Below are 11,873 nucleotides of genomic sequence, written 5' to 3' on the forward strand. Positions count from 1 at the left end.
TTTTAGAATAATGAATATTTTACTTAGGTTTAGATAAAATATTTCAGGAAAGAAACACTCCTTCAAGTAATCCAGATATGATCGCCACCTAGTGGTAAATACAAGAAATGAAACGGAAGGATTTTTAAAAATCGATATTAAATTTGTAATAATATGCAGCCCACTTAATTAGGGCTCTTATCACTGGAATGATAAAAAACTAACTTAAAGGGTTTTTGCATGCTATGCCGTATACTGAAATTAATTGTTAACTTTTATATTTCCTTATTTAATTTGATGAAGAGAAACCTACTTTAATACAGCTTGAATAAGCAACGAAGACACTATTACACACACACGCGCGCATACATCCACACAAAATATTCTTATCAGTACATATATATTATCTACGAAAAACGTTAACCCAAGCCGTAACGTTGGAGCCGATTTTGATGAAATATGAAAAATATGTTTTACATTAATACAAAGCCATTTCACTCGAATGTTGACGAGTTTACACAAGTTAGCAATCGAATTAAGAAAAATTCATCTTTCATTATGCTTCTATCTTAATTTATAACTTAAATTTAGTCCTCGTAAAAATTTAATTCAAGTTTAAACAGGTTGTCTTTTGGAATAGATGTTTAAACATTTGTTTAACAACAAGTAAAAGCTTGGAATGATCTATTATTTCATTGGGGGTGTGTCTGTGAGCCAGACTAGTTTCGGAGAATTTCACTCATCAGTGACCCTGGGCACTACCACCAATGAAAGTTGAGACCAAACCAAGCCTTTATAGTAGTGATGTATCGAAAATCGAAATGGTGTATTTAAGTGTTTTGTGAGTGTAAAACACTTAAATACACCATTTCGAAGTTGTCTTTTTATTTTGAACAGAAACGCAACGTACGGAGTTAAATATTTCTTCATGTACACATTTAGCGATGACAAAACTGTGACCAACTTGTTTTAGCTAAAAGCCACACAATAGGCTATGCAAGCTCTGTACACTTCGAGGAATCTAACCCCGGATTCTAGCATTGGAAGTTCGTAAACTTGTCGCTGACTCACCAGGAGACCATGCCAAAACAATATTTCTAAAAAAAACACCCAAGGTTATTTAATCACACTAAACAGACTCTCGCATCTGGTAAAGTCGTGCAATGTTAATGTCCAAGGTGTTCGAGTCGTACTAGTACGTACAACTTTTCAGAAAGTAATGGCATAAAATTATCGTTTACGCACTTCAGTTCATGGTGTGAAAAGAGAGCACGTTTCTCGGGAAAAAGTAAACATGTACACATACATACATACATAGACGCGAGCGACCGCACACACACAAGGCTAAAGTAATTAAGTATAAAAATCGTTGGTGAATAATTATTGGAAAGACTCAGTACTGCAGTCTTAGATTTACATAAAAGAAACAGAAGCCTTCAAACTGTGCGGTAGTGGAATTCTTTGGAAGGATTTAAATAGTCCGGTAAAAAGAATATAAAAACCCACTTATGAGCTAAGACAGGCGTGAGAGGCATGATTAAAATAAATTTAACATTTGATCATTTCAACTAAAAATGTATGTATTGTGTATACGTATTATAAATCGTTAGTCTAATATACTAAAGTTTGCGATATTCCGCACAGATAATTTAAATCGCTGGGAATAACAATGCCTACCTCATACAATTAGTGTGATCATGTGCTCAAAACACTGGATGAAGTCTGGAAACTAAAAAGTGCCAAAGAAAATCAAACTAAAATTTAAATTATTAATAAAAGACAAAGATAAACGTGTATTTTTTTGTTGCTATATTTTCAAAGTAGCATTTCATTACATCTTGGGTAAGTTATTGTGAAATAAAATTAACTTGTACACTTACCAGTTATCCAGTTGATAAACGTACTCGATGTAACAAATAAAGATCAAAATGTTATATTGCCAGCAATTAGGCCGATAAAGAATCGTAGTTTTGAAACGTTTTTCCCAACTATACCCAATAGTTCTTATTGAGACTGAAATTACTGGAAAACTAATACATTATTGTAGATTTTTATAACAAAAGCTTCAACATTGTTTAACTAATCCTTTAATTTTCTTTTAAAATAAATACTCTGTAGATCACCAAATCATAATTCATTACTACTAATCTAGTGTTTCAGGCTTTAAGTACAACATGTTTTAAACACCAATTGCAAGAGAAGCTTACTTGTGTATAAAAGCGCATTATGTTAATACAATAGTAAATTATCCAACGACGATTATAAGCATTAAAAAAAATGTAGAGAACATCGATCGTCTTGGTGTAGTATGTTATCTACTTTAAAAATTATTATACTTATAACTAGTGGTTGTTAATATACTAAAGAGTGTGGTCTGAATGTAGTAGTTGTTAAAACATACACACAAAAAAAGATATCTTCACAAATAGCTCAAAACATTGACTGGCAGTTTTAGACGTGGAATGAAGTTGTATGCTTCAGCATCCATATCAGCAATTATATTTCCTTCAGAAACCTGCAAACCAGCTTACAAGTTTTCAAACCATTAAAAAGCACCAGTGAAGCAACTCGAGGATTGCGTTAACTTTATTACTCCTTGGAACACCAAGATACATTATTGTTGACCAGCTTTAACCTTCTACAGAACATCAGGGAAAAGCACAACTAAGACAAATATTTAAAATATTAATAGATTTGAAGTAGACTAATTAATCTTATGACTAGCACAGAACAATGATACCACTGAATATAGATAGGACGCTGACAATTCTTAACAGATGCTGAAATAATGAAGTACCAGAAAACCTACAGAGCATCACATTAAGTTAACAAGACAATCCTGAGGTACCACTACCACAAAAACAAGTAAAAGTGTGTGATCTTTTATCCAATTGTGAGAATCTTCACATTGCTGAGAGCCCATATGATATTATGCCCTGCTGTATATATACTTGATCAGATCAGCCACTCTGCAGCTGTATCCATATTCATTGTCATACCTTAAAAAGATTATAAGCACACATTAGCATAATCCACAGTTAAATTACCAGAGAATGAATACAATACCCTGAATGTGATTATAGGAGGAGTGAAAGTTTTCTTTGTGTCAAACTCTTTAAAATAACAAGAGAACGTGAATAAACTGAGAAATAACTGATGCTAACTTAATAGAGAATAATAATAATAATAATACAGCTACAAAGCTTAAACTATGCTTATAATAAATCATTTCCAATCAGGAAAAAACATTACACTGAGCTAATAAGTTAAATAAAGTTAGCTTAAGCAAACAATTCATAATTATATTGTTCCTCAACATGATTCACAAACATAAAAACAGTAAAGCCACATTATCATTCTTTTTGTTGTTCTTAGTCACTTCTAAGACTGTAAAAGCCAGGTTTTTTTTGTGCACTAAAGATTACTACATAATGAAACCAGTATGATTTTCATTATAAAAATAAAACAAGAAGTGCTAATGAAAAAAGAATATATTTACAAATAAAAATACATTTCTAGCTCAAGATAATATTTGCAGACTGTTGTTCCAAACTGATTTACACCACCAATCAGAAGCACATTCAACAAGTAAACATTCTAATACCATGCTTTGTTTCTGTGGTTCTCCAACTCTTGTGTACAATCTGAAACTTACCATGAAACTAGCTTCACAAAATTTTTATTCAGAGAAATTCCAGCCCTGGCATCAAAGATACTACTATGAGAATCACCAATAAAATCAGATGACACAACCTGGAAACAGAAATTTTTAAATCATGTGACAAAAGTGTATTACTTGGATAATGTTAGGTTTAGTTACTTCTACAACTAATACACACACACATTTGAATAAAACTTTAGACATTAAGACGAGAAAGATACTGCATAAAGGTAAACTTCATGAAAAATTAGTCAGTTTGATTATTTAAAAATAAATTCTCAACTTGAGATTATATGCAAAATTGACAAGTTTCTTACTGAATCTTCTGTGTATCCCAAAATTCCTTTCCAATGATCACTCTCTGATGCAGCCTTTACTGCAGCTTTAATGTCATCATATGAAGCTTCCTTGGCCAGTCGACAAGTCAAGTCTACAACAGAAACATCAGGAACAGGGACACGAAAAGCCATACCAGTCAGCTTTCTAAATAGGTATAACAACATTTCTTTCTCATAGGCCCAATTACATTAATCTTGTACTTCATATATACACATTCCAAGTAATGATTATCTATTACATTCCCCTATGTTTATTCTTTTAACAAGAAAAACAACAACAAGTAAATGCAGAATATAAGTTACAATTACTTAATATCTAAAAATTTGATAAATCTGAACACTTCTTCACAGCATTTTTGCATTCAAATATAATTCACAAATACACACAAACTTCAAAAAAATTCTGCATTAGCTGTACACAAATTATATAAGCACAACTATGTTCTGTGGAAATTAAAGCAAAGACAAATCCAACTGACAATTCCTTACAGATATCGTAAAATCCTGAGAATTTATTAACTTCAACCAATGAGTAATACAGATCCAGTGTGTGTGTAATAACCATTATGAAATGAACATTGACAATTTAGAAACCTTGAACATGTGATTACATATTTGGATACAAAAGAAATACCCAAAGTTTAATGCACATTAGCAACATACCAACAGCAAAAAACATTTACGTCAGTTAATAAAACTTGAATCTTTATTGAGTTAATCTCCTACTTAGATACATATTTTTTAAATAATAGTCCAATACATACCCATTCAAATCTGGAATGACCTTACCAACAGCTTTTGCTGCACCTGTTGAAGCAGGAATAATGTTTTGATTGGCCCCACGTCCATCTCTCCATGCCTGAAAAAGAAAAAAACACACATTGTGGTTTCTGTATGTATACTACCAAACTAACAACAACTACAACATTAATAATACACAGAACACTAAGATGAAAAATGTGTGGAAATTACCTTAGAGCTTGGTCCATCAACAGTCTTCTGAGTGGCAGTAACAGCATGAACTGTGGTCTGGAGGGATGAAGTATGATCTTAGTTAAAAATGTTATAAACTTCAATAAGTTAATAAAACAATTCAAGCCAATTTCCAAGAGCAAAAGTTTAAACCTTTATTCATCTTTAAGGTTTAACCATATGCTGTTCAGATACAGAAAACTATAAATGTCAAAAGTGATGTGCTGAAAAATATTACTAGTTTGTGCTAGTAAAAGAAGTACTATCTGTATCAATTGGTAATAAGAATTAAAGTAATTGTGTATTTATTATCTCGCATGACTTATTCACAAGTTATCATCCAAGTCTTTAGATAAAGAAAAATTAGCATAATTACTGTGTATCTAAAATCCTTAATTTTGCATATCCTTTTTGTACACTTACGTAAAAGAAACAATTACGTTTTAATAAATTTAAATGAATAAAACAATTTTTTTCCAAAATCTATTTCATTTAGGTTCATTGATATAATTTGCACCACCCCCCCATTTCTTTTTAGACAAGGAATTCTAAAATAGTTCTTATGGTGCTTATCCTCAAATTCAAACATTTCATGTCAAGCTTTTTACCTGGTGAAAGGAATACTTCTGTAATAGATGACAGCTATGAATCAAATTTTTTTAATTCATTGGTTGTACAAGTTAAAATGTGAAGTATAGCAATGATTTTTTAAGCCAAATAATTCTATATATTAACCTTACATAAATTAAATCCATTGTAAACTATACAATGATGACAGAACAAATTTTAGAAAAGTTTCTCATTTGCTGAAATCTAAGTTCTTATTAATACATCTTTTTTCTCAATAAACAAAACCTGAACAGTAGCACTGCCCATTACCTTAACAATTTCCAATCATTAAATCTCCTTATTAAAAACAAACACTCACCATAAGACCTTCAACAATTCCAAAATTGTCATTTATGACCTTAGCAAGGGGTGCTAAACAGTTGGTGGTGCAAGAGGCATTGCTGATAATTTCCATAGATGGATCATATTTCTCATGGTTCACACCCATGACAAACATGGGAGCATCAGCAGAAGGGGCAGAGATGACAACTTTCTTAGCTCCACCTTCAATATGTGGTTTTGCTTTGTCAATTGTAGTGAAAACTCCAGTTGATTCCACAACATACTCAGCACCAACTTTGCCCCATGGAATAGCACTAGGTTTCATCCTTAATCATAAAAGAGAATATTAAATGTTGTCAACTTACTTTGCTAAATTTGCTCAAGAGATCTTAACATGAGTGTTGAATTCACCATGATGCCTAGGACTGTATCCATGAAGAAAGAAGAAGAAAAATTCAATACTGTTGATGTATGGACTAAAGAGAGCTTACACTGCTTTTATCTACAGCTCAGTGAAGTTTGACTGCTAACTCTAAAAAAATTTCTAAAATAAATTATGATCAACTTTAAACTGTTTTCCATCTTGAACACCATTTTAATTTGTGGTAGCATTAATGTAAACAATGATTTCTTTATCAGTCCATGCATGGGGTATTTTTTACACTGTGCTGAAACACCAAAATGATCAAGTGTTAAAGAAACACATGATATATAAAAATATACAGACATGAAAAGTATACACCATTCCTAAGTGAGGTACAATTGTCCACCATTATAACTTTTAGGATTTGGATTTATTTGTAATTCTTTTTTTTTTTTTTTGTTAGAACAGTGTGAGACAAGTAGAATTTCCAGCATTTTGTCCCTTGGATGAGGAATTTTTCTTTCTTTGCTTTTTTTTTTAATATTAGTTTCACACCTCTGCATAAACTCCTGAACACACATTTATACTTCATCTAACTCTCCTTGAAACCCATTTGGTAACCTAATTTTCCAGAATTTTACCTTGAAAGACCTATATTATTTATTTACAGTTTACTTTTTCTAAGTGCTTGAAGTTTTTTTTTATTATTATAAACACAACCATATAGAAAAAACCTTTCTAACTGAAGTTTGACAAGCTGGGATGAAAGGGTCTTCCACATTGGATAATTTTAAGGGATGCTCACTTTCACATTTGTTTGACATTAAGTGATGGTCGATTAGTGGAATTTGCTAACAGATTAATCGTTGGGCTCAATCAGTTACATTGTCTCCTTGGCTCTTTTCAGCAGTAATTATACCTCTTACCACTGGCATTCTTTATTGTGCATGTCACAAGGTTTTTAGCGAGTTACATTCAAAATTTAATTAAAACTACTTTTTGTTTGTTCGTGTTATACCAATTAGTATGGCATAAAATTATAGATAATAATCCATATTTTAATAGCATACAAGTTCTTAATCTTACAAGGAAATACCTTAAAAAATCCTGAATTTCCCATACAGTGAGAAATGTGACATTTTTTCTATAGGTATTTGTTCCACCTGGTTTAGTTATTTGTTTTCTACTTACATTAATCACATTTTATTTTCAAATATTCATACTTATCATTCTTGTTTCCCTTTTACATCTAGTTATATTACAGATTAAACATATTTCTTCCAAAATGTTAAATTGTGGATAAAATATTGCTCATCTGCAACCCTTCTAAATAAGGGTGTTAAAATATTTTGTATCTAACTTTTGAGTCTTTCATGATTAACGAATTTTTAGCCAATGACTTACTCTTGGAAAACATGGATTTTTTGTCCACCAACAATCAGCATTCCTCCCTCTGCTCGGATCTCACCCTTGTATCGACCATGTGTAGAGTCGTACTTGAACATGTAAACCTATCAAACAAATAAGAATTATCAATTATTCTTGATAGAAAAGTAAATTAACTAAAAAATAACTCAAGTTAATAATGCCAGTTCTATATAACAAACTGACTAAAAGGACAACAATGTGAAATACATACACAAAGGAAACTAAAAGCTACAATAACTAAGGATGCATTGATTCATTAGTTGTGAAAACAAATACATGCTACAAAACTGAATAGCACTTTGTTAAAGGTTGTGGCTTGTGCACCTTGTTTCTCAAACACAAAGTTGATCCAATGGAACAATATTGTGCACATTCAGCTAACTGTAATGTTGGAACAGCTGACTGATAAACGAGTAAATCTTATTGTCTCTAAACGTTAAACAACGAATTTGTATTGTATCTACAATACAAAGTTTTTTTTTTCTTTTTCTTTCTATGTACAAAGCTTAGAACTCAAAACATTTTTAAAATTTCCAAATGTGTCCTAACACTAGAGTTGACCAAGCCTACTGCAAAAGAAGTTTGACTGAAATAAGTATTTATCCAATTAGTTTTCTTGACAACTATGCAATTATCCTCAATGCAATTAAAATCATTTCAAACGTTCAACTTGCCATGTAATTGACATCAATAAAAGGATCATTAACAGCTACAACTTCAACTCCTTTGTCCAAACAGGAACGGAGAACCAATCGGCCAATACGTCCAAACCTAAGCATACAAGAAATTAATTACGGTTATTAAATTTGTTGATAGAGAAACAATCTTACTAACACAGAAGACAGTTATAACATTATTTTAAGACAGAAAACATCTTATACTAGTGGTCATTTATCAGTGTTAGATCATTTGTTTGTTCTGTGCAATGCATAAATGAAGATAGATTACATAACAATACCAACAGGTAACATGAAATTTAACTTTACCCATTGATTCCAACTTTTGCCATTGTGCTTTAGATGATAAACAACAGAGGAGAGTAATCCCTGAAAGAAACAGAGTACACTTGTTTAAAATACATATTTCAGTCATTAAAATACTGAAGAGTCTACAATAATGACAATGTAAAAAGTCTATACATAAATGGAATTTACGATTCTCCACCTTTCAAACAATTTGAAATTGTAATAACACATAAATTTGAGCTTTAACAAGTCATTTGTGTCACAAAATTTACCAGCTTCCCCTCATGATCATTTAAAAATGACCAAGTAACAAAAGCACTACGAAAATTTATTTTTACTTTATCATAACTTTAGACAAGCTATTTCAACTAAAAATAAAACCCAAGTTAATTAACATTGCAAAAACTAGATTCAAGAGTTACCTTTGTTAAAACAATCTGACCACACTTCACTAAAAAATGTTTAGAAATTTCTCTAAGTAACAAGAGAATTACATACAGAATTGCCATTCTTAGAATAAACTTGCATTTTGCAATGTAATGAAGATCAAATCCAAAGGTTTTTTTATTTTTAAATAAAAACAGCAAAGGTTGATTGGTTAATATAAAGCACTATTTGTCTTCATATTATGTTTAAATTAAGAACATAATGTTGCATCCTACAGGTAAACATAAATATAGTGACAGATAAATAATAAAGTTTGTTTTTTACAGTATTCTTTCAAAATAATACAGCAAGTTTTCATTTGTATGATGCCAAAACTAAGGAAAATTCTAAAATAACAAAACTAAGTTACATTCTTTCATAAAATACTGATAAAAATCAACTTATCTGTTAAAAAAGTAGAAATTGCATATTTAGCTTCAGAAAATTTAAATACAAAAAGCATTTGAAATATAATTGCAAACTCGTGTTTTCAGGTTTATAAAACTAAACTATCAACAAGACAAAATTACCAAATATTTTCAAAACACAGAAATAAAGCTAATGGTAACACTGAAAAGCCTAGTAAAAAGGTACTAAAGTATTTACTGTTGAATTTGCATTTGCAGTAAATTCATCTAGGTTTACTTATTGCCAAAGTATATGGCATAAACTTCATGCCCAACATTTTAAATTTACTTGAATAATCTAGAATTAATACTGGGTATGAAGACCAAAAACTTGGACATAAATGAGTGTTCCAACTTCTGGCATTTGTGTGTGAAGAAAATTCATCATTTCTCATTCTTTCCAACCTAACAAATATTTTTATTTGTTAACAATGTCAATTTTATACTTAACCTTATAAAGCCAGTTTAAATGCTTTGATCAATATTTCTTCTACAATGCAATTTAAAATAGATACATATAATAGGTTTTTTCCACAAGCAACAATGAACACAGCAACACTGTACTTCAAAGACAGAACACAATATTGTGTATATTATCATTGGTTAAAGTTAAATTACAAACCACACTTCTTTGGAACTTGCTTGATACAGACCGACTCTGGCTTCAGCAAATTCCCTTGCCATCATCTGTTGGACAGTCTCTCACAGTGAAAAAAAGAGGTTTGTTCCAGTATGCAGCTGATGTAGTGTACTTTGATCACTCATTTCCTGAAGGATGCACATGTTCAGAAACTAAACAGTTTTCTCAACATGTGCCTCCTACAAGAAATATAAGATCAAATTTCACCACATAATTTGCATACACAAATGCAATCTAAAGGAATTCCAGGATCGAATTTTATTACATCATCTGCATGCTGAGATGACCCTTTTTCTCTGTCAAACACTGTCCAACTGCAGAGATTATTTGAATATTCTTTAACAAGTATTGGCATCTTTGCATTCAAATTTTCATACAAGTGGATTTTAGTTGAATTTAAACAGATTTTAAACTGCACTTTTGAAGAAATGTTAATAAACAACTGAAAATTAATTCCAATTTTCATAATGTGAAGTATTCAGTTAAAAGTTCACAAGTTTTTTTGTGTGTGGTAGTTAGGCATATGGAGAGGCACTGCATTTCTAAGAAGAGATATGGTCAATTTTCTTACTAATTTTTAACCTCAAGCTGAGTTTTTTTTTTCTTTGGTCTTTATATTGGTATCAAAACAGACAACCAACATAAAAATGATAAATGTATTGCAACGGGTACTGGCTTTTTTTTAAGCTACAAAAATACTTATTTAGCGATTTGATTTTTGTGAGCTTATTCTTAAACAAAGGTTTTAAAAAACAAATTCATACCACTTCAATACTTCATGCCTATAAATAATATAATCACCATAGCTCAGTACAAAGCAAAAAATAATTTTAAAAGACGCATAATTAATACTAATATTAATAATACTAATAGTAACAGTTACACTTCAGTATGAGAAATACTCAAATAGTTTATCCTGCAATACAAACCTTAAACAGCAGCTCAACAAAACTATTTATTTAACAAGTTATTTCGATTCTATGATGTTACAAGTAAAGTAAAATTGGCCTACTGGGCTCACGTTTGTATCAATCATAACAGTAACAGATACGTGCTCTACATCACGCCGATGCAGCAAAAACCGCATTTGGAAAACTGACGCAATGGCACATACCCGGTTAGGAAAATCATTTAAATACTTTGCTTAAAAATCGTCTGTTTTGAACAAAGACAATTTTTAGGTATGTAATAATAATAATATTATCACGCGTGCTAAAACAAATTACAGGCATTTAATATTCTGATAACGAAACATTCAATACTTTTGCAATAATCTCACTACTCCTTAAACACACTTACCTAACTCAAGGTCAATTTGCAATAGCTTACTTCCGTACAAATGCTTTTGTAAGCAGCAAAAGCCCGCATGGAATTGTGGGATATTATCTTAACCACAGATTACCACATGGTTTACTATACGTATTGGAATAAAACTGACAACTTTATCCCAAAGTAATAATTAGTTGAGGCTAAAATTCTTTCAAAAAGGTGGGTCTCTGGTTTACATTACAACTAAACAACCCAAAATTAATTCTCAAGTATGTCATCTGAATAAAGAGATTGAGAGAATGGTCATTACTTGGTTATTGATATATTAATAAAGGTTAATTTTACATGATTATAATAGCATTAATAGAAATATTTTAAGTGATGGAGGTGGAGAGCTAATGCAGTTTATAGGATACTTTGCTCTATCTCTTTTATTTCTAATTTTAAAGTTAACACAGAATGAAAATTAATTAATCTGACCTCTCAGCCAACCTACCCAGATACTGACATAAAAGAATTATATTTATGTGTAG

The 11,873-nt window shown here is 30.9% G+C and overlaps 1 protein-coding gene across 2 annotated transcripts; it reads right to left on the minus strand.

Annotated features, from left to right (window-relative positions):
• Positions 1 to 2,547: 2,547 nt before the first annotated feature.
• Positions 2,548 to 11,424, minus strand: LOC106463919 (glyceraldehyde-3-phosphate dehydrogenase-like). 2 transcript variants are annotated; one of them, XM_013924001.2, is made up of 10 exons: positions 11,371 to 11,424; positions 8,620 to 8,679; positions 8,308 to 8,404; positions 7,610 to 7,716; positions 5,879 to 6,167; positions 4,951 to 5,007; positions 4,743 to 4,837; positions 3,958 to 4,123; positions 3,635 to 3,732; positions 2,548 to 2,978 (listed from the first exon to the last, which is right to left on the minus strand). In XM_013924001.2, the coding sequence occupies exons 2-10, from the start codon at positions 8,640 to 8,642 to the stop codon at positions 2,909 to 2,911; spliced, it is 1,002 nt and encodes a 333-aa protein (XP_013779455.1). In that variant the 5' UTR covers positions 8,643 to 8,679; positions 11,371 to 11,424; the 3' UTR covers positions 2,548 to 2,908. The 2 variants fall into 2 exon arrangements, with proteins under 2 accessions (XP_013779455.1, XP_013779456.1); XM_013924002.2 differs by lacking the exon at positions 11,371 to 11,424 and adding an exon at positions 11,001 to 11,096.
• Positions 11,425 to 11,873: the final 449 nt, after the last annotated feature.

The sequence above is a fragment of the Limulus polyphemus genome, unplaced genomic scaffold (genome assembly GCF_000517525.1).
Source record: "Limulus polyphemus unplaced genomic scaffold, Limulus_polyphemus-2.1.2 Scaffold1517, whole genome shotgun sequence".
Classification (NCBI taxonomy): domain Eukaryota; kingdom Metazoa; phylum Arthropoda; class Merostomata; order Xiphosura; family Limulidae; genus Limulus; species Limulus polyphemus.